The sequence below is a fragment of the Podarcis bocagei genome (assembly GCF_964188305.1).
Source record: "Podarcis bocagei genome assembly, chromosome: 1".
Lineage (NCBI taxonomy): Eukaryota > Metazoa > Chordata > Lepidosauria > Squamata > Lacertidae > Podarcis > Podarcis bocagei.
The window spans coordinates 6,887,398-6,910,999 of record NC_138125.1 but is presented as its reverse complement, the minus strand read 5'-3'; the positions used below and the strand labels follow the sequence as shown (position 1 = coordinate 6,910,999).

Sequence of the window (23,602 nt, the reverse complement as noted above, 5' to 3'; positions counted from 1 at the left end):
AAAACAATACCTGACTAGATAGACAAGTGAAGACTCTGCCAAGCCCACCAGCCATTGCACCCAGTGTGTTTTGACCATACATGATTTTGGCTTTACTCACAATCCCTGGAACGTAAGCCTCACGTACTTTGCGAGCTTCCTGTAGTCAAACCTCACTGTTTCTGATATATAGCTATTGTGTGTTGCTCAGTGTAGAGGTAATTCTCCTGCGTTAGCACCTTGAAAAACAATACCTGACTAGATAGACAAGTTATTCCACACCTACAGTGCACTGAAGTTAAACCACAAGTTTGTTCTGTTTAGTGGCAAAGCCAAGCTTCTCCCTTGGTTTAACTTGTCTTTTTAGCATTCCATTGCTACATTTGTTTGTAATGCAATTGTTCCATGTGGCACAGACTTTTTTTAAAAAAAATGGTAGATGTGGTTACCACACAGTTTTAAATCACAAGTTCAGAAACCCATTACGAATTTCGTATCTGATTCAAAGGGACAATACAGATCATAAGAATGAGACCACTGTGAAATTTGGTATGGACGTCTGCAAACATTTCCAGAGGAGTAACCATGTTAGGCTCTTGCAGCAAAAACAATCAGTGTCTTGTAGCACCGTAAAAACTACAGTGGTACCTTGGGATGCGAACGGGATCCGATCCGGAGCCCCATTCACATCCTGAATGGAACGCAAGATGCAACGGCGCGTCTGCACGTGTCGCGTTTCACCACTTTCACGTCATTTTGCGCGTCTGCACATGCGCAAGCGGTGAAACCCGGAAGTAATGCGCTCCGTTACTTCCAGGTTGCCGCGGAGTGCAACTCAAACACGCTCAACCTGAAGCACATTCAACTCGAGGTATGACTGTACGTCATAATAAATTTGTTAGTCTCTAAGGAGCCACAAGGCTCTTTGATCACATTTACAAAATTTTCTGTTTATAGTTCAGGTACCTGCTGGACCCGTTTTAAATAACCTGCAAGATCAGACAACAGGCCTACCTAGTCCTGTATCCTGTTTCCCAACCAGACGCTCACAAGCAAAGTGTTGCAACGTGCCTCTTGAACAATGTGTATTCCCTAAGTGGCATCTGCACCCCGTAGAGTCTTTCAACATGCAAGTATGATGTGCAATTCCCTCCTCAACAGAGATTGCCTGATCACTATTATTAATACTCTACTAATCTATGGACTGGACTCCTGCAATGTGTTGTTATATGGAACTGCCTCTGAAGACTTCTTGGAAACTTTGGTTAACACAAAGTGCAGCTGCCACGCTGCTAACTGGGAACAGCTTTAGGGAAGGTAGCTCAGCAGGTCTCTTAAACAGACAACACTAGCTGTCAGTCCATTTCAGCATGAGCCTTTGTTCATCTTCTGAGACCCTCCTCTTGGTCCTTGTGCTATGTGACGTTAGGCAGGTGATGACTGGGGAGAGGGTGCTCTTGGCTGTGAAGCTCTGTCGATAGCATGCCCGCCCCAGAGACACCTGCCTGGTGCCAACCTTGATGTATTTTCAGCAGCAGGCAAATGCTTTTTGTTTTCCTAGGGGCAACCGGCATGTTTTATATCAGTCAGTTTTAGTTTTATGGATTTACTGATTTCACTGGCCCCTGGCTATTGCTTCTAAGATCTGAACAGATTTAACATAGTGTTTTATTGTTTGCATAGCATGCCACTCTGAGAGACATGCACTACAATCACATGTGAGTCAACAAAGCAAAAAGGTTGCTTCCACACCTGGGTTTATTGTGAGATTGGTGCTCCTCAAGTGTGCAAGCTCACAGTGTCCAAACAACATTATTAGCATCAAACGCCAGCCTGAACTTCCCTCCACCCCAAAATTAAGCCAGATTTACCCTTTCTGAAGAAAACCCAACATGCTAAAAAAAATCCTGTTGCCAGCAACCCATCTGCAATATCCAAATACCCATTTACAATATTAAGTCCCCATTCAGAAACACCCAGGGACGCAGGTGGCACTGTGGATTAAACCACAGAGCCTAGGACTTGCTGATCAGAAGGTCAGCAGTTCGAATCCCCGCGACGGGGTGAGCTCCCGTTGCTCGGTCCCTGCTCCTGCCAACCTAGCAGTTCGAAAGCATGCCAAAGTGCAAGTAGATAAATAGGTACCGCTCTGGCGGGAAGGTAAACGGCGTTTCCGTGCGCTGCTCTGGTTCGCCAGAAGCGGCTTAGTCATGCTGGCCACATGACCCGGAAGCTGTACGCCGGCTCCCTCGGCCAATAAAGCGAGATGAGCGCCACAACCCCAGAGTCGGTCACAACTGGACCTAATGGTCAGGGGTCCCTTTACCTCTACAGAAGCACCCAAACATTACTGAGTGCCCAGGACTTATTCCCAGGTAAGTACAACAAAGCACAATGAAGTGGGAAGCAGGCCACCAAATGAGTCAATGTGCTGGGCAAGGTCCATTGTGGTCGTGAAAATGAATCATTAGGGCCTATGTTGCCCAAACTGAACACTACCTGGAACATTTATGATATAATGCAGAGGGGGAATGTTTATTCCAATGGAAGGTCAATTTCTTCTGTATACCTGCCAACTGTGAGAACATTCTACACTGCCCACTTTTTCTGTAATCTAATAACAATACATATTGCATTGCTAGCTAATGGGGCTGCCTGCAAAACTGGAAGACTCTGTATGGCCTACACTTAATTGTAAAGCCAGTAATCATGCCAAAAGTTCTTTAAAACTTTTGGCAAGTGGCATATTGTCTACCACAGTGGTACATTTACAGTGTAACCCTAACTACTACCCAGAAATTAAGCCCAACTGAATTTAGGAGACACACTCTCCAGCTAAGTACGCAGAGCGCCACAGACCTAGAGATCCAAGGTTAACATTCTCTGGAAACCTCTTTGTCTTTAAGGATGGCTGATAGATCTGCACAGATGAAATCATCTGTTTTCCCCTCTCTTCCACTAATCACAGCGGTCATGAGTGCATGCCAGTGTTACATTATGTCTGGGTTACTCAAACTGCCTGGCAGGCCAGTCCCTAGGCATTTGAACTGCCATTTGAACCATCACACAATGAATGTAATCTTCCTTTCACTGCTGCTTCTTCTGGTGATTATGCTTCCTTAGCACGCCTTCCATTTACAGATAAATATTGCAGCGTTCACAGAATCAAAGAACTGTAGAGTTGGAAGGGATCCCAAGGGTCATCTATTCCAACCCTCTGCTATGCAGGAATCAATTCAGAGGAAACTACAGAGGAAGTGGAAGGAAATGGAGGCAGGGTAAAACAAGGAATGAGTTCAAGGTTCTTTTGGTTGCATGTGCTTAGGCCAAGTTACAGGCACAGTTACAGTCAGGCTCTGGAATTGGGAGTTGTTCCAAAGGCAAAATACCCCTGTGCATCTTCACGCTTGTTCACAACGAAAACCACCTCGCAGATTCTGGTACAAACTGAAACAAAGGGATATAAATTTAACAGACCAACTGAGGCTATTTAACGTGCCTTGCTTTTATTGTATATATTATCTTTAAGTTGGAAGATGATTGGGGCCACTTCATGGGCTGAAAGGTGGAGAAGTGTTTACATAAATTAATAAAATATGGCAGCTGCTTCTTGGAGCCTGTAAACATAAACACATGCATCCGTTTGCAGGGTATTTCAAAGAAACGTGTCTGGCCTAAGGCGCGACTGGTCACTTTGTTTAGCCAGTCTCTTTCCTAGCAGGGCTCCTGTCCTTGAACAGCTACAGAAGTGGAGGAAATGCAGCAAATGAAATCCCATCTCCATGCCAGCTGCACTTCTGCCTGAAATGCAGGTGTTATGGGCCCAAGGCGAAGACATGCCAAGAAAAGGAGTGGCAACCATAGACCTTCTCTTAATACAAATCAGTATATGACTTCTTCGGCAGCTTAGGGCTGCAAAGAATACTCAAGGCCAGAGCAGTGGAGGCTGTTCCAACAGGGCAGATGGGGAGCTGCCCCACCAGCCCCCACCTGCCTGCCTTCTTACTTACAAGCACTGGCTGTCAGCCTCCTCCTCCTTAGTCTGCTGCCTTGGGAGAACTCATCAGGAAAGAGGATAGAGATGAAACTGGAATTTGTTGGTTCTTTCTGACCCTGGCCTCCTTGCTTTCTGCCCTTTCAGTCCCGTCAGCACTGGACCAGGGATAGTTCAATGCCCTGATTACCTCAATATTGGAGGAACGTGGGCTAAGACATCATTTATCAAACAAACTCTTAAGACCTTTCCCCTCCAATAAAAATAACCTTAGAAGTTCTACTACAGTATTTTGGGGGGAACAGCAGCAATGCCACCAGTTCTGGGGGGGGGGATTGCCTATTACTGTATTATTATTATTATTATTATTATTATTATTATTATTATTATTATTATTATTACTACTGCGACTACTACTACTATTGTTCTGAATTTGTCTCTCTGGCTAAACTTCATCATCATTGCAGACACAACCCAATGAAGCATCTCACCCACCCTACTACACCTCCAAAACAGTGGCTCCCCAATTTCCACCCACCGTTCACAATCTCTCACTCCCCATCTCATTCACCCTGTGCCACACATAAGGCTTCCCAATTTGTTATAATTATTTAATCCTAGTAGAGCATCAACACCAACAGCTGCATGACAAGCAAATAACCCAGCAGGAGAATCTTTTGCCTGTCGCTGCATCTCCATCTCAGGAAGGGGGGGGGGTCATTTCTCCATTTCACGTGGCTGTCAAAGTAAAGGGTGAGGGGAAAGTCCAGGTACTGGACACTTTTACCCCCCCCCAAAAAAATCCTTTCCCCTCTAAGACCAACCTTATGCCTCCCTATTTCTGATCTAACAGACACAAGATGTTACCCCACTACATTGCTAACAGCTACCCCTCCCCACCTTTCCCTGCAAAACACACACCCATTTTGCTCTCCCTGGAAACCCTCGCTGCCCCACTGACAGCTCCCTTCCACCACCGCTTTTCCTTCCCTCTCGCCTTCAGTGACACTTCCCCCCTCCCCAAAATCAGCTCAACCTAAACCCTCTTCCTCCCTTAGCAGACATAGAAAAAGGCAAGTTTATAGACAAAGGAGCATGCCATTTGCACCCCTTTGCCGCCTGAGGCTGGGACTTTGCCCACCCATCTTCCTCTCCCCTCATCTCCATGTATGAACTTAATAGGGTTTTGCTTGCTACTATTATTATTATTACAGTATTTGCTTGCTATTCTTGCTATGTTGTTAATATTGTATAGATTATAAATGCTTGTTAATAGATTATAGACAGATCATATGATTTGTTAATCATATGACATTTGCTTTAATTCTGGTGTTTTGTTTATTTCTTAGCTGTTGCTTTGTCAACAGCGTTTTTTGCAGGTTGCGACTGCTTCTCCGGTGATTTGTTAACTATTCTATATGATTTATGCTGCGTTTGTGACATTCTACGCTGCTATCGCTCATTGTCCCTAAGCCACTCCAGGATTCATGTGAACGAAAAGCAGTATAGAAAATGCAGTAACTAAATCAATACTTCACTCCCGGAGGGACAAGACCACCCCACCCCCCAAAGAAACAATCTGCCTATTTCCTCACCTCAAAGAAAACACTCCCTAGGAGGTGCCCCACTGCAGGAAAGGGGGTATCACCCCACATGGTATCATCCCAAATAAGGAGGGGGGTGCCACCCCACATGTGAAGCGGGATATCCCCCCACATGAGAGGGGGTGTCACCCCACATGAAGAAAGGGTGTGCCCCCCACATGAGAAGAGGAATACCCCCCACATGATAGGGGGTGCCACCCCACATGAGAAGATGGATATCCCCCTCACATGAGGAGAGGGAGTGCCACCCCACATAAGAGGGATATCCCCCCACATGGCGAGAGGAGGTATCCCCCCATGACAAGGGGTGCCACCCCACATGAGAAGAGGGGTATCCCCCCACATGAGAGGGGGTGTCACCCCACATGAAGAAAGGGTGTGCCCCCCACATGAGGAATACCCCATGATAGGGGGTGCCACCCCACATGAGATGGATATCCCCCCCCCACATGAGGAGAGGGGGTGCCACCCCACATAAGAGGGATATCCCCCACATGACGAGAGGAGGTATCCCCCCCATGATAGGGGGTGCCACCCCACTGAGAAGATAGATACCCCCCCCACATGAGGAGAGGGAGTGCCACCCCACATGAGGAAAGGTTGTGCCCCCCACATGAGAGGGATACCCCCATGATGAGAAGAGGTATCCCCCCACATGATAGGGGGTGCCACCCCACATGAGAAGAGGAATATCCCCGCACATGAGAGGGAGACATCTCTCCCCACCCCATGAGGAGGAGAGAGGAGCGGGCATCACCCCACACACCCCATTCTCTCTCGCCCCCCCCCATCTTGCCCCAGTGACAGCTCCCTCTCTCCCACCTCACTCCCGCCCCCCCCCAAACCCCTCACCTCGAAGAGCTCGGGCGTGACGGCCGCCATGGCGCCGGTCCCTGCTCCGTCGCCGTCCCTCAGCCGCCCCCGCAGGCCCGCCACCCGCCGCCCGGACCAGGCCTCCTCCATGGCCTCTCTCGGCGGAGGCGGCCGAGTCCCGAGCTCTCCTCCTCCCGCTGCTGCTGCCGCTGCTCCTCCTCCGCCGGAAACCGCCCCTCACCAGGCCGCGGCTGGGCGCTTCCCCGGCTCCTCGGGGCCTGCCAGGCGGCTCCGCCCAGGCAGAGGCGCCCCAGTCAGCTGCTGCTGCTGCTGCTGTCGCCGCCGCCGCCGGCTAGGCCCCAAAGCCGCGCCTCGGAGGAAGCGGGAAGGCCCGGCGGAGGAAGGCGGCCTGAGGGGGCTGAGGAGGCGGAGGCCGCTCCGGAGGGGAGGGGCGCAGGCCTGTCAGTGGGGGGGCTTTTGAAAAGTGGGGCGCGGGGGTGTCCCACGGAGCGAAGTGGGGAGGGGGGTCTCCTTCAGGTAACGGGTAGGAAGGTGAGAATATACATATATTTATATTCCATATAAATATATATATGGAAAGACTGTTGGGGAGTTTAAGGCAGGGCTTTTTGGGGGGGGGGGGAGGCATCTGCTCCAGGGGTCGGAAGACCCTCTAAATAGGGGAGCTCTGACTAGGGGAAGGGGTGTCCCGACCCCCTACTCTCTGCACTGGTTTGTGCAAGAGCTTCTGGGACAGAAAAAGGAGAGAGAGATCTGGATCCTTATGTCAGCTTTTTCCCCCTGATTGCAAGGGTGCAACTGGGGTGCATGCTCCCCATTGCAAGGGGATAGTGGGGTTGGGGGTCCTCAGCCTGGAACTGGTAGGGGGTCTCCGCTTTTGGAGCGTTGCCTTTGCTGATCTGCAAAGCTAGGGCGTTGTTTGGGGCGCCTGCGACTTTTTGAAGGCCTGCTACCCCGGGGAAGCGAGGGTTGTTGTTGTTTTTTAAGTAGGTTTGGGGTTGGGGCACGGCCGGTGAGAGGGGTGCCCTAACCTGTGGGCCAAATTCTGGTTGAGGAACAGGGGAGCCGGTGCTCATCCAGGGGAGAAGCTAGCAGTGGCTCTGGGGTTGAGGAGCTGGGCGCTTCCGGATCCGAAATTTCCCTTGGCACCCGAATGATGCCTGCAAGGAGAAGTTCCTAGACGTGGTGATCCTTTGCAATCTTTTGCGATCCATTAAGCCACCCGCAATGGCCTTGAGGGGACTCTGGCTCGTCGGCCACGAACAAGGGTCCTGTGGCACCGTGCTGTTTTCCAGGTAATATGCTGTAGTGAACCTACGTAAGAGCTGGTCAGTACAGTGGTGCCTCGCAAGACAAAAAGAATCCGTTCCGCGAGTCTCTTCGTCTTGCGGTTTTTTCCGTCTTGCGAAGCAAGCCCATTAGCGGATTAGCGCTATTAGCGGCTTAGCGGGCTTAGCGGATCAGCTGTTAAGCGGCTTAGCGGCTTGGGAAAAGGGGGGGGAGGAAAAAAACCCTGCAGGAACTCGCAAGACATTTTCGTCTTGCGAAGCAAGCCCATAGGAAATTCGTTTTGCGAAGCACCTCCAAAACGGAAAACCCTTTGGTCTAGCGGGTTTTCCGTCTTGCGAGGCATTCGTCTTGCGGGGCACCACTGTATGTTCCTTTCACCACCCAGTGGCTGTTTCCCTGCCCTCTCTCTGCCATTGTGAAGCAGAACGGCCTCTTGTGAGTTGAGCCATCGCGTAAGGAGCATCTCTGTAAGCAATGGGTCATATCTCAATGACGGAACGCCATGCTTTGCATTCAGAAGTTTCCAAGTTCAACCCTGGGCATCTGCAGTCAAAAGAGATTGGGCAGATTCGATGAGAAAGACCCTCCTCCTTCGCCTGAAATTTTGAAAAGCTGCTGCTAGTCAGAGTAGACAGTATTGGGCTGGATGGGCGAATAGTCTGAACTGATGCAAAACAACTTCTGTGGTTGCTGTTCCTGCGTAGCCTTTCTCCTGCCCAGTTTCCCCTGGGATTGCCAGCTTGAGGGCGATCTCCCTTAGAGGAACCAGCCCACCAATGACATTGTGACGTACTGTGATTTTGGTTTCCTAGCATGCGAGCCAAGGCATCTGAAAACAAAGGGCGTATTTACACTACATTCCCTCTCCCCCAAAGATCCCAGGCAATTGTAGTTTGGAGCGTCTGCATGGGATAGCGTTCTTAACAAACCCGAGCTACAATTACCAAGATCCTTTTCGAAAGTCATATCAGTTAAAATTCTATAGTGTCAATGTGTTGGGGGGAAAGACAATACTGGGCAATAAGGCAGCTTCCTATATTCTTCCTATACAGTAAGCCTGCAACCCGCGCACAGGTTGCATCCTGGGGACTGCGCCTAAAGCCAAAATCGCATATAGTCAAAAGACATTGGGTGCAATGGTGGGTAGGATTGCAAGAGACTTTTTTCCCTGGACATCCACTTTTTATTATTTGCACATAAAGGTGAATGTGCATAAGTTAAATGTGCATACGTTGCGGGCACACTGTATTGATAGTGGCTCCTCTGTGTGACGGATGCACAGTACAGTAACATTGTATTTTGGGTGGTGAGGTACATTGGTGGGGCCCACAGGAGGCAATTATTTAGCATTATTTCTCTAGTACAGCATTGTCTTCCTGAACAGGACCAAGAATGTGGTTGTCACCAGTTCAAGGCTGCAGTCACAAAACCCTAGTGGCAACTTGCTCTGTGCGTTTGTGTCTCAGCTGCTCCAAAGGCCAGTGTAATTGACTATGAGCTCTGCCTCCTCTCCAGCTTCATGGCTGGAAAAAAAAGATTGGCGCTCATGGAGCTTAGCAGAAAACAGTGGAACACACTCAGTTGCAAGCAGAATCATGGACCCCTTCCCCGTTTTTCTGGAGTGGCTATTTGGAATAGCAACACTCCGAACAATGCATAAAACAGGTTCATGACATGTTCCTCCATATTGCAGAGAAAAACCTCAGAAACCACATTGTGTCCTAAACATAATGTGTACTCTGCCTCCAATATTATACCATTTTCCTCCTGTTTCCCACGGGGACCAAATTCTTGGCAACCTTGGATGGGCTACTTGCCCTGGGTCCTGCTTTTAAAGGTAAAGGGTAAAGGGACCCCTGACCATTAGGTCCAGTCACGGATGACTCTGGGGTTGCGGCGCTCATCTCGCTTTATTGGCTGAGGGAGCCGGCGTACAGCTTCCGGGTCATGTGGCCAGCATGACTAAGCCGCTTCTGGCGAACCAGAGCAGCACATGGAAACGCCGTTTACCTTCCCGCCGGAGTGGTACCTATTTATCTACTTGCACTTTGACGTGCCTTCGAACTGCTAGGTTGGCAGGAGCAGGGACTGAGCAATGGGAGCTCACCCCGTCGCGGGGATTCGAACCACCAACCTTCTGATTGGCAAGTCCTAGGCTCTGTGGTTTAACCCACAGCGCCACCCACGTCCCTTCTGTCCTGCATTTACATAGGAACAAATGCCTTATTCTGAGTCAGACCATTAGTTCACATAGCTCAATATTGTCTACACTGTTTGGCAGCAGCTGTCTAGGGTTTCAGGCATGCTTTTGCATGGTGGAGGAGTGGCGAGCGCCTCTCCAATCGTCGTGCATGTGACATTGCATAAAATTTGTATGTGGCGCATGGATGTGCCGTCATGCAGGTACCTAATTTTGCTTCCTCAGAAAGGAGGGGAAGAGGTTGCCTGGAGTGCCCATGTTATGGATGTGGGGAGAAGAAGGGTCTATCCCGGTATACAAAGTCGTGATGAGCATGTGAACATTGCACGCACTTCCACTCGCATTTCTCTGTTACTTTCGCATGAGCATTGGGAGAGTTAAAAAGAGAAACATAAAGAGCATGTGCCAGTTCTGTAAAATCTCTACACAAACTGTGCTTGTGATTGTTGAGGTTCAGCAGTAATTGTAGTCTGCATTGTAGACTCAGGAATACTTCAGCCATCCTTCAGCCAAAATGGGAATTAGAGACAACAAATAAAAACCTTCCACCATGCCAGGTTCAAACACCGATTCCACATAATGCCAATTATCCCCTTTTGTTCATTCCTACTGTACTTTAAAGTGACACTGTCAACTTGATATTTGGAATTAAATTAATTTTGATGGGGGGAAATTGAGCTTCTGACGGTGGCGTCTTTTAAAAATAATTGCTGTACAACGTAGTAGTTAAATCCAATTGTTTAATATAACAAAAAGGTTTTTCTGTTCTCCCGTGGATATTACAAGGGTTTGATATTTCTTTTACTCCTCTGAATAAGGGTAGAATTAACCATGGAGCTGTAGTTAATAAAGGAAGATACAGAAGCAGTTGACAATCAGTTGATGAATCAGAGCCTACAAACAGCAGTAAAGGTTTCTCAAATTTAGGGGGCTGGAAAAGGACATGAGCACAGAAACAAGTGAATTGTCTGTTTTATTGGTAATAGAACCGTAAACAGGCAGGGCTCCAGGTTTGCCAAAGTATTGATCACAACTCAAGCCTTGGAGTGCTTGCAAAGCCCCATTCCCCTGGGCATAGATAACATCTTGTGTGAAGTGGAACTTCAGATGAAGGCCTGTGTGTACAATGGCCTGATTCCTGCTGTGATTTCTCCCTAGAAAAGGATTGTGCCAAAACAGCCATTGTGCAGATAGGTGTCTTCATGGAGCCTCCACCTCACACGTAAATTGCAAAAGCAGCTTGGTGAACCAACCCCTTAGGAGTTGGGTCAGTTTGGTGCCATGCAGCTCAGACCAATTTGGAGCATGCAACAACAGCAACAACAATATTATTATTTGTAACCCACCCATCTGACTGGGTTGCCTCAGCCACTCTGGCTGGCTTCTAGCAGATAAAGAAACACAATAAATCATCAAACATTAAAAACTTCCATATACAGGGCTGACTTCAAGTGTCTTCTAAAAGTCACATAGTTATTTATCTCTTTGACAACTGCTGGGAGGGCGAGCACCACCACCGAGAAGGCCCTCTGCCTGGTTCCCTATAACTTCACTTTTCACAGTGAGGGAACTGCCAGAAGGCCCTCAGAGCTGGGCCTCAGTGTTTGGGCTGAATGTCTCAAGCAACGTAATGTTAACTTTCCTGCAACCTGTGTGCTTCCACATTGCAGGCGTTACCCCACGGTTGAAAAGCGAGCAAAATGCCTCAACGGAGCAAGTTATGTGGCCATGCCTGAAGACGGCCCTTTCCTTAAAGCGCTGCTTTTTGAACTGAGACTGGCCGATGAAGACCAGAGCTTCATAGAGCGTAGGGATGGCTGCTCCCGAATCAACAAGACTTCGGTCTATGCCCTTCAGACCGAAAGCGGAGAACTTTGGCCTGTGGTGGCCTTCCAGAAGAGCGGGTTGGTTTACGTTGGCCTCCCATTGGTAGAGCAGCCCTTGGCACCACGCCCACCTCTCATCAGCATCAGCGGGGTCTCTCAGGCTTTTGCGGTCTTGTCGGGGCTGCTGGCTTTCATGAACTCCAGCCAGAAGAGCAAAGCAGAGAGGACTTCCAAAATTGGCCAGCTCCCAGGCTTGCTTATGCAGAGCTGTCCTCTTGGCACCCCGCTGGATATGAACTTGAACGGCTCGTCACTGGAAAACAATCACGTTACTCCAAGTAGCCATCCTCAGAAACCACCAGCTTGGAGAACCAGCATGTACAAGGGAAAGCCTCAAGTTAATGTCTGCATTACTGAAAAAGTCAAGTCTGTGCAGTATGACAAAAGGGATGTGTCAGACATGTGGCAGGTTTATGGAACTGTAACTTGCAAGGTGAGACACTTTCTGGCGCAAATCTCTCTAACCTATTTGACACATGAATGCCCCTGGAAAAGCAAAAATTCAGCTCATTTTTATCTTGGCATATGGGGAAGCTGAACCTAATATTTTTAATGCTTCAGCATGCCGCAGAGGAAATGCTTCTTTTTTTAGATTTGTGAACTATACCAAACAGAAAATCTCGCTTTACAGATATGCTCTTGCGTATCTCCCTCCTAGTTTTGCTAGCTGAATAAAGAGTTAAAAGATGCCACTGCTAATTTTGATATCATTTTTCAGTGTTTAGATTTCATCCTGCGGCGCTTGCATTATTCATCCTCATAATAGCCCTGCGAGCTGAGAGACACTCAGTTCAGACATTGTAGGTTGTACTTGTAATAAATTATAATAGTAAGAATAGTAATGAAAACAATACAATTCTAGTTACAGTCAGCAACATCTGGAAGGTCGGAGGTTCCTCTTAAAGGGTAAAGGGACCCCTGACCATTAGGTCCAGTTGTGACTGACTCTGGGGTTGCGGCGCTCATCTCGCTTTACTGGCCGAGGGAGCCGGCGTACAGCTTCCAGGTCATGTGGCCAGCATGACTAAGCCGCTTCTGGCGAGCCAGAGCAGCGCACGGAAACGCTGTTTACCTTCCTGCCAGAGTGGTACCTATTTATCTGCTTGCACTTTGACGTGCTTTCGAACTGCTAGGTTGGCAGGAGCAGGGACCGAGCAACGGGAGCTCACCCCATCGTGGGGATTCGAACCGCCGACCTTCTGATCGGCAAGTCCTAGGCTCTGTGGTTTAACCCACAGCACCACCCGCACCCCTGCTATTATAGCTATTAACTATTTAAAGGAAGCCTTTCTAGGAGGTTGTGAAGTGGGCCATTCTCTAAGGAGGTCTGTTCCGTTCTCATGGATAACTAGGGATGCTTTGAAGACTTCTTCTTTTTTGTCTTTGAAGTGCGACATCGAAGGCATGGCTCCCAACGTGACCATCAGCTTGAACCTCCCTGCCAACGGCTCTCCTCTCCAGGATATTTTGGCCCACCCTTGCGTCACGTCCCTCGACTCCGCCGTTCTGACTTCCAGCAGCGTTGACGTAATGGACGACTCTGCCTTCAGCGGGCCTTACAAATTCCCTTTAATACCTCCTGCAGACCCCTTCGACCTGTGCTTTTATACTTCCCAGGTAAGGCTGCACGATTTGCAATGTTAATCCGGCAGCGGGGTCAGGCACTTGCCAGAGTCGGTACCCCAGCAAGAAGCGCCAAGATCCCCTGGCCCTCCTCCTCCTCGCTGTTCTCCCACCCTCTGGCCTGGTGAGGATGACCAAGTGAGCAGCAACAGCAGTGAGAATAAGGAGCAGCTGGCACCACTGGTGATCGGGGCCTGATCCGGAGAAGGAAGACGTGGGGGGAGGAGAGGGAGGATGGTGGCCATCTGTCATGGATGCTTTAGCTGTAATTCCTACATTGCAAGGGGTGAACTGGGTGACCCTTGGGATCCTTTGCAAGTCTAAGATTCTATGAGCAGGAAAGAATCTGGGCTGGCACACTTACCAGATTTATGAAGGCTGCAGAAGCAAGAGACCTGCCTGCCTGCCTGCCTGCCTGCCTGCCTGATCAGTTATCCATTTAAAAATACTTATCAAATGTGCCCGTCTTGTTCTGGTTCATTTATTTACAGCATGGCACCATGTAATATGAAGTTTAAGGGTTAAAAGCAACACTTTTAAGCTGGGCGCTGTCAGACTGACACAGCACAGGTGCAATATCATCAAATTATCAGTCCCGGTTAATAATCTTGCGCCCCTTTCCCGGACCGACTGTGGTTTCCGGACTGTTTTTAAATGCAGCCGCACGTACAGAGATTTACATCTATGGAAGGCAAAGTTACAATCACACCTTCCTGTATAATAACATGGCCTCTCATAACAAAGCCTGGTCTCTTCTCATCTCTGTCTCTCTGAAAGGAATCTGCAAGTTAGCAATGGCCCTCCATCTCATTACATGCTTTGAGTGTGGCATTGGGCAAGTTTTTGGCCTCCATCCTAGAAATATTTCCAGCACCCTGCTGATCGGTGGTTTAGAGAATCTAGCTTGCAAATGAGTTGTTAATTCCTGTTTTCCATCAGAATTAAGCACTTTCTGCCTAATTATCTTACTGTTTAGCAATCAGAGAGTTTATATCTGACATCTGGAAGCTGTCAACCCATTTTAATTTTATTTATTTTACTTTATTCTAGAATTTGCACTCTATCATGCCTCCAAAGAGGCCTCTGGGCAACTTGAAAACCCGCAACCATAAAAAAGCCTACAACCATCAATTGATAAAACGCATAAGAATGGTTTTAAAATATGAATATAAGGAATTCAACTCTCTCTCCTCCCGCTCAGGTGCCTGTTCCACCAATTTTGGGGTTTTATCAGCTAAAAGAGGAAGAATCACAGTGGAAGTTCACCGTTCACCTGAAGCTTCATGAAAGTGTGAAAAACACCTTTGAGTACTGTGAGGCCCGTATTCCCTTTCTCAACAGGTGAGAATCATGCAATTGTCCCCTCTTTTCTGGGAGTGGGATTTTCAAGAACCAACATGTTTCCCTCCTTGGGCGCAGGTAAAAGTTGTCGTTGGAACCAGATTTGAAATAAAGGTAAAGGTAAAGGGACCCCTGACCATTAGGTCCAGTCATGACCGACTCTGGGGTTGCGGCGCTCATCTCACTTTATTGGCCGAGGGAGCCGGCGTACAGCTTCTGAGTCATGTGGCCAGCATGACTAAGCCGCTTCTGGCGAACCAGAGCAGCACACAGAAACGCCGTTTACCTTCCCGCCGCAGAGGTACCTATTTATCTACTTGCACTTTGACATGCTTTTGAACTGCTAGGTTGGCAGGAGCTGGGACCGAGCAATGGGAGCTCACCCCGTCGCGGGGATTTGAATCGCCGACCTTCCGATCGGCAAGTCCTAGGCTCTGTGGTTTAACCCACAGCGCCACCCACGTCCCAAAATAAAGCTTAGGACAGATCATATCTAGCCCAATGTTGGGAAACCACTGACCTTCCAGATGTTGCTCAGTGCTGCTCATCACAATGGGTAATGAGTAAGGACTGGACCAGCACTTCACCTTTTACCAGTATGATGGAAATGGGAGAGGTATCTCCACTCGCCCTACAGCTGAAACCATTTATAACAGAGGAGTGACAAAGGCTACTGCTTACTTGTCTGCTAGTGCAAATGTTTAATTTGCACCAAATTCACCTCGTACAGAAAGAGTGCACTGTTACTGGTTACCGTATTTTTCGCTCTATAAGACGCACCAGACCACAAGACGCACATAGTTTTTGGAGGAGGAAAACAAGGAAAAAAATATTATGAATCTCGGAAGCCAGTACAGCAAGAGGGATCGCTGCACAGTGAAAGCAGCAATCCCTCTTGCTGTTCTGGCTTCTGTGATAGCTGCGCAGCCTGCACTCGCTCCATAAGACGCACACACATTTCCCCTTACTTTTTAGGAGGGAAAAAGTGAGTCTTATAGAGCAAAAAATACGGTATTTAATGAAGGGGTTCCAGGTAAGCCCCAGGTTGTTGTAACGGGGTTTGTTCTTCTGTTGGCGACAGGGGACCCATTACACACCTGGAATACAAAGTCAGCTACGGCCAGCTGGAGGTGGCAAAAGAGAAAAGCTTGCTGGTTTGGGTCATAGGTAAGATAAAACCTACCCCCTCCCCCTTTCCTACTGAAGGATGGCTGCGTACTGAACTTGTTTGAAAAGGCATCACAGCCACCTTGCTGGCTGCTCCATCCACTCTTGGGCCATGGGAAGATCACCCAAGTCCTCATTAAAGCCTTTTCCCTCCCGGTGGGCTTTGCCAACCAGGACTTCTTTTACTTCTCTAGCACAGAGTTGGTGACCAAGAGTGTGAGCTCTGAACTCAGGCCAGGCATGCTCTCATCTCAGGCAAAAACTCCGTACATCCCATTTTAGGCAGCCAACTGGCCCTCAGTTTCCCCTGCTGTAATGTGGGGGGCAATGATAATTCTGACCTTCCCCACAGAGATATCATTAGGGTTATTTAGCTAGTGTATTTGAAGGGCGCCCTCATAAATTACTGTCACTATCCCTCCTCTCGGCCATCACAGCCCCTCTCCTCCATATTCTCTGCTCTGCCTTCCTGCTTTCTCCTTAACTAGCCTTTCTCCTCCTCTATTTGGTTCCTATGTTCCTAAGGAATAGCCTTGGGACATTTTAAATTTATAATAATAATAATTTTATTATTTATATCCTGCCCACCCGGCTGGGTTGCCCCGGCCACGGATTTTGTTTATTACCTTTCATTTAAGAGTTGCTTCCTATGAAGCATCTCAAAGCAGTTCAGCGAGAAAAACATCAACAGTAACATCATGTGTAAAAATAATTTCACATATAGAAGCAATACCAGAGCCAATACAGATTCAGACTGGGATAAGAATATCCCCTTGATGGTCTTCATTAGGCACCAAAAGGGCAGTAGACAATAGGTGCCTGTAAGTGGAAGGAGTTTTAAAGTATAAGTGTGACTACTGTAAAGGTCCAGTTTCTACATACATGCAACATTTTCTTTTTATGCTGCCTTTCCGTAGTTAAAACCATGCTCAAGGTGGGTGGGTGCGGGGAGGAAATGTTGCAGAATTCAAAACACAAGAGAAGGAGTCACAAGCAATAAAGAAAACACCAATAAAGTACACAACCAAATTTCCACATAAATCCTAATGAAGGTACAAAAAAAATCAATATCAAAACTCCCTAAGCAATCAGCCCAAGAGTCATTTCAGCAGCCTCGGCTTTTGTAGCTGGAGTCAGTCCGGGCCGGGCCCTCCCAGGCCAGGTGGGAAAAGGCCTGCAAGGCAGGGAGCAGGGTGTTCCAGGACTCACAGCCAAGATGTGGAATGGACATCCTGCGGAATGGACCCTCTAGTGAGATTGTGCCTGTAAAAAGCCCTATCCTGCAGAGTAGCGGCGGCTGTCTAGGGAGTTCAGTTGGGTCCCTGTTATCCGTGATGCCAAAGGTTCAACCAGCGACCCTAGATATGCTCTGCCACTGAGCCTAAAGCACACGCGTCTTGCAGGTAGACAGGAGGCAACACAGTTTCGGGGGGTGGGGGTGGCAAGAGCTTCTATCACCACATCTAAAGAAAAACCAGCCAGAAAGCTGGATTTGGGGTGAGAGGCCCCCATGGAGACATCATCATCATAATACAGTGGGTGCTCGGGTTGCGAACGTTATCCGTGCGGGATGCACATTTGCAACCCGCACCGTTGCACGTCTGCAATTCGGCGCTTCTGTGCATTCACAAAGCGCCATTTAGCACTTCTGTGCATGCACGACCGCCAAAACCCGGAAGTAACCCGTTCCGGTACTTACGGGTTTCGGCAGTCCGTAACCCAAAAAAACGCAACCTGAATCGTCTGTAACCCGAGGTATGATGATAATAATAATAATAATAATAATAATAATAATAATAATAATAATAATACCTTTATTGTCACTACACCACCTGTGTGCAGTGAAATTAAACGAACCCTTCCCCCCCCCACATACACGCAGTCTTGTTCGCGCTCTGTGTGCTTGTCAGAAGCCAATTACGCCACTATTTTTTTCCATTCAGCAGCCTAACAGCCCAGAGATAAAAACTGTTCTTTAACCTGTTGGTGCGGCTGACTATACTTCTGTATCTCCTGCCCGAAGGTAGGAGATTAAAGAAGTGCTGGCCAGGGTGTGAGTCGTCCCTAAGAATTTTCCTCGCTCTCCTGAGGCAGCGGTCTCCCGCGATGTCATCTAGCGAACTCCGAGGACAGCCCATGATGTCATGTGCAGCCAGCGACTCCTTGAATAGACTTGAGCAAATAATTCTCAGCACTCAGTCTGATTTATTTCACAGGCCTATTGTAGTTCCCATTTACTCTGATTCCCACGAAAAGAGCTGGATTGTCCTTTATTAGCATCACTGGTGCCTCACTTTGTGAACAAGTTCCCAAGCTGCATTTGTCAGATACGGGACACTTAATTCTTGGAACTGCTTATTCTGATAATTGGGTTAGCCAAAATTTAAAACCTTGGCTCAGCCTCGGAAAATCTTAAATGGCACCTGAGGATATTTTCCTCTTGGTTGTCGAATTCCTTCTATGCCCTGCAGCCCCTTCCTATGTTGCCTTCAGGCAAACCACAAACAATTCTATCCGCCTCAGTCCTTCTTGCCTCCATCTGCAGTATGGGGATAAAAAATACTGACCTACATTATGAAGCTTGCTGAAAGGGGGACTGAAATGAACCTTAACAATGTGAAGCGCCTGGAATATTCCAATGTGAGGTGTCACTTCTAAATGATGCAATGTATTTATTTCAACAATTTGTATACCACTTACTCACAGTTGTCTCGGAGTAGCGTACTGGTGAGCCAATACAATATGACAAAAATGTGTTAAAATCAGAATTCAGTTAAAATGCCTGCAATTTTTTTAAAAAAAGTAAGTTTTGAAGGTGCCGCATTTGTAAGAACTCGGTCATTTAGTGCTGCGGTGCCTAAACTTTGGACCTCCCTGCCTGGTGAGACCTTCCCCATGCTCTTTTCAGCACCTGCTAAAAACATTATTAGAAACAAGCTTGGAAAGTTGAGGAAATTTTAATCTGTTTCAGTATTTTAATTTTTGTACGTTTTAAAGTATGGCTGCACCTTTTTCTTGGTTTTATTGTTTTCTCTTTTTGAAACCACTTTGAGGTTGTGTGTGTGTGTGTGTGTGGTTCTTTTTTACAATCAAGCAGTGTATAAATTTTACGAAATAAAATAAATAAACAGGGAGTGGGTTCCGTCTGACCTCAACTGGAAGGGAGTTCCACAGAGCTCCTGCTGGTTATGAGCTGTGCATTCAAGCCAGGGGGAACCACTAACAGTTACTCCTAAAATTTCTTCTTCTTCCTCTTCTTCTTCTTCACAGCATTGGGGCAGTATTTGCCTGTAAACTGGATTTAGGTCCAAAGCAGAGGTGCAGGTGTGGCCAGATCCATGTGTTTAAACCAGACAGGAAGTTGGGAGGGTGACTGATTTAAAGATCGATGGGCTGGGCTTCTTTCAGCCTTCGTTCAGGACTTAAAGTACCGCAGGTGGGGCTGCCCCAACAGTTCTTTCGAGTTACGAGTGGTCCCTTTAGGAGCTGGTTCTCATGGGCTCCAAATGCTGGGCTTCACCCCCCCCCCCTTCTTAGAAGTCGTAAAGGTAAAGGGACCCCTGACCATTAAGTCCAGTCATGACCGACTCTGGGGTTGCAGCACTCATCTCACTTTATTAGCCGAGGGAGCCGGCATACAACTTCCAGGTCATGTGGCCAGCATGACTAAGCTGCTTCTGGCGAACCAGAGCAGCGCACGGAAACGCCGTTTACCTTCCCACCAGAGCAGTACCTATTTATCTACTTGCACTTGATGTGCTTTCGAACTGCTAGGTTGGCAGGAGCTGGGACCGAGCAACGGGAGCTCACCCCATCGCGGGGATTCAAACCGCCGACCTTCTGATCAGCAAGTCTTAGGCTCTGTGGTTTAACCCACAGCGCCACCCGCGTCCCTTCTTAGAAGTCTTACATAAATGCTATTGCTATTGTTACAACTCTGAAACCTTTCTTTTTCTTTTAAAGGACAAAAATTCCCCAAGTCATTGGAAATTTCCCTTTCTGGGACTGTCGCTTTTGGCGCCTTGAATCAGGAGCAGCAGATTGACCCTGTGTGTACTGGAAACACCACTTACATCAAAGTAAGTCGTCAGCTTCAAGAGAAGCTGGGTCTTAATTGTGCAGTTGTGTGTCGTCACCCTCCCCCCCCCCCAAAAAAATGGACGGACTTGTGCACTTTTCATCAAGAAACTTTGTAAGGGCCTTCAACCTGGATATGGGTGGATGTTAGGAAACATAAGGGACATGGGCATTGTCCGTTCCTGTCATCCAATTCTACTCACTTATGTGCAGGAATACCAAAACAGTTAAAGGGGTGTGAGAGCCTTCACTAGCTGTAGGAAGTTACCTCCTTGTGCAAAGATTAAGTAAAGGTAAAGGGGCCCCTGACCATTAGGTCCAGTCATGACCGACTCTGCAGTTGCGCGCTCATCTCGCTCTATAGGCCGAGGGAGCCGGAGTTTGTCTGCAGACAGCTTCCAGGTCATGTGGCCAGCATGGCAAACCAGAGCAGCGCACAGAAACGCTGTTTACCTTCCCGCCGGAGCGGTCCCTATTTATCTACTTACACTTTGACGTGCTTTCGAACTTCTAGGTTGGCAGGAGCAGGACTCAGCAACGGGAGCTCACCCCGTCGTGGGGATTTGAACCGCCGACCTTCTGATCGGCAAATCCTAGGCTCTGTGGTTTAACCCACAGCGCCACCTGCGTCCCCGTACAAAGATTAGATCCACCATATTTTCCCGTGTATTAGATGAGGTTTTTTGACTCAAAAATCATGTCAAAAAAACTAGGGTCGTCCAATACACAGATAGTGGCATGGGAGGGGGGAGAAGCAGCGCGCCAGCCAGCCGATTGGGAGCGCAACTTCCTCCGATGTCGCTGCGCGCGAGAAACGATCTAGGGAGTGTTTCCTGCCCGCAGCTGCGTGGGGGGAGAAGCTCAACAACTTTGGACCACCTCCCCTCATTTTCTTAAAATTGAGTCCCCAAAAATAGAGAGGACTTATACATGGGGGCGTCATATAGACAGAAAAATATGGTATATGCTACCTAGTCTATGGGGACAGGGAGGTGTTTGAACAGAAATGAGGATCTGTACATCTTACTGTTTTCTGCTTGGCTGCGCTTAGCTTTATTTTAGAATCCTGGATTTCACACTGACCGGATGTTACACAGACCAGCATTCCATCCAGGTCTTTTCCTCAGGAAAACCAAAGATCAGTACAGGTGAGCAGGGTAACATCTGCCGCTGGTTTTACATTAAAACAGAAGGACACCTTTAGCAAGGTGTAACTAGGTGAACTTGCAGTGGGGCCTCCATTTCAAAATTACCTTCTGCAGAATTTATCATTATTGTTATTAATTAAATTTCTACACCACCCATCATGCGATGATCATGGTGCAGTTTGCCATATAAAAACACAAAAATGCAACAGAAACAATAACACAGAGAGAGATTAAAAGGCCATAGATTTAATTAGCCAAAAGCCTGGGAGAAAAGGGAGGTTTTTGCCCATCGCTTAAAGATATATAACGAAGGCACCAGGCAAACCTCCCTGGGGAGAGCATTCCACAAGCAGGGAGCCACTGCAGAGAAGGCCCCGTTCTTGTGTTTCCACCCTCCAGACCTCTCGGGGAGGGGCCACACAAAGAAGGGTCTGGGTCTGGGTCAGTTCATATGGGGAAAGGCAGTCCTTAGGTATTGCGGTCCTGGGCCATTTAAGGCTTTATAGGACAAAGCCAGCACTTTGAATTGGGCACCTCTCATCCATCTGGTCTAGGGAACTGCCCACTAACAGAGCCGCAGCCTTACCTGGATTGAGCTTCAGTTTGTTGGCTCTCATCCAGTCCATTACCGAGCGAAGACATTGGTCCAGCGCTTCCACTGCCTCACCTGCAGATGTGAAGGAGAAACAGAGCTGTGTGCCATCAGCATATTGCTGCCAACATGCTCCAAAATGTAGCTTTCAACTATATGATATATTTATTATGTCTAGTATAAACATGTTTTTTAAAATTATGAAATTACAATCTCAAATGTATTTTAATCATTTGTGCCTTTGTGTGTTTTGATATATTGTATAGTAGCTTATTTCTCTCTCTCTTTCTCTCTCTCTCTCTCTCTCTCTGTGTTTATTTCAATTTCAGCTCGAGAGTTGCTTTCTTCAGATTACTACATCTGGAATTCCAAAGCCCCAGCACCTGTAGTGTATAGAACTTTACTTTTCTAATTTCCCCTCAATTTTGTACTTGAAATGGGAAAAAAGTACTGAAATGTTTTAACTGATCTGTTCATTATTTAAGACCGTATTTTGGGGGGGACGACAACAAACATCCTTATTTCGCTTAACTGTTGTTTATTGTTTTGTGAGCCCACACACCCCTTTCGTAGCTAGCTGTAGCCAATGATATTGTAGGCTTTCTTTCATCATCAATGGTCTGCAACTGGTCCTCCTGCCTTTCTAGAAATCTAGATATAGGAATGTTGTGGAGTGGGATCTTTATGGGGGGGGGCAGGCTCTTGCAGGTGCTGTGGATCTTAGTGTAATAGCCTTTTTAACCTCCTGTTGAGCACAACCATCTCTCCTCTTTGGCCAAGCCCATTTGTAAAGAAACCTGTATGAAGTAATACTGTTTTTAAAGTAACTCCGTGCATGTGCAGAGTGCCTTTCACTCACCACTGAGCAACTGTACCACTGGAATTCTAGAGATGGACTTCCTTCCAGGGCTGTTCATCCATTAGGAAAGACAGAGCAAAGTATTTGATTCACGACTCAATTCGTGCTTCTGGAAATGGATCTTTAAATCTGCAAACCTAAAGGTAACACTACAAGCCTATTACGTTAGCCAGTGCAAGTTGACAAGGGGTGAAATCCTTTTCCAAAGGTCACAGTGTGGCTTACAGCATAAAAACACAAAATGCATAGCATACAGTAGTGCCTCGCAAGGCGAAAAGAATCCGTTCTGTGATTCTCTTCGTCTAGCGGTTTTTTCGTCTTGCGAAGCAAGGCCATTGACGTATTAGCGGATTAGCGCTATTAGCGGCTTTTAGTGGCTTTTAGCTGCTTTTAGCGGCTTATCTGCTGATTGGATCAGCTGATAAGCGGCTTAGAAAAAGGGGGGAGGGGGAAAAACCAGCAGGAACTTGCAAGACATTGTCGTCTTGCGAAGCAAGCCCATAGGAAATTCGTTTTGCGAAGCACCTCCAAAACGGAAAACTCTTTCGTCTAGCGAGTTTTCCATCTTGCGAGGCATTCGTCTTGCGGGGCACCACTGTAATGAGAAACATTTGCCGCCCCCCGCCCCCCATTTAAAAGGCCATAGATTGTCAGATTCTGCCGCAAAACATTCTGACCAGCTTTAACAGCTTCCAAGCTCCTCTTCTATATAAACCCAGAAAGCAGAAGAACAAACTATTCCAAATTTAGTGGAACAGAGAAGTCACAAAAGCTGCATGCTAATTCTGCATTTAAAAAAAATTATTCACTGGTATCTTCAGGAATACAGGAAACGGTTTCAGCAGGCTGTTGGGATAAATGGGCAAAATTGCGAAAGGTGGGGGGAAACTTTGGGACCCTGGAGAGTAGCACAAAAGGAGAGACAAACAGCACCTTTCATCACCAGGCACAATGGCCTGACTTTTGTTTAACTGTGTTGCTGTGTGATAAATAAGATCAGTGATTGTG

The 23,602-nt window shown here is 47.6% G+C and overlaps 2 protein-coding genes across 2 annotated transcripts in view; one reads left to right on the top strand and one right to left on the bottom strand.

Moving 5' to 3' along the window:
- The window catches only part of EXOC5 (exocyst complex component 5), a 37,535-nt gene extending 30,704 nt beyond the window's left edge, over positions 1–6,831 (bottom strand). The window contains exon 1 of the mRNA XM_081192324.1: positions 6,430–6,831. Within this exon, the coding sequence (XP_081048450.1) occupies positions 6,430–6,540 (111 nt within the window). The 5' untranslated portion in view covers positions 6,541–6,831. The remainder of the gene's footprint in view (positions 1–6,429) is intronic.
- A 177-nt stretch (positions 6,832–7,008) lies between these two features.
- On the top strand, positions 7,009–22,199 carry AP5M1 (adaptor related protein complex 5 subunit mu 1). The gene is made up of 8 exons (XM_081193143.1): positions 7,009–7,706; positions 11,572–12,220; positions 13,177–13,404; positions 14,612–14,751; positions 15,833–15,918; positions 19,882–19,997; positions 21,047–21,143; positions 22,065–22,199. The coding sequence occupies exons 1-8, from the start codon at positions 7,639–7,641 to the stop codon at positions 22,145–22,147; spliced, it is 1,467 nt and encodes a 488-aa protein (XP_081049269.1). The 5' UTR covers positions 7,009–7,638; the 3' UTR covers positions 22,148–22,199.
- The last annotated feature ends 1,403 nt before the right edge of the window (positions 22,200–23,602 follow it).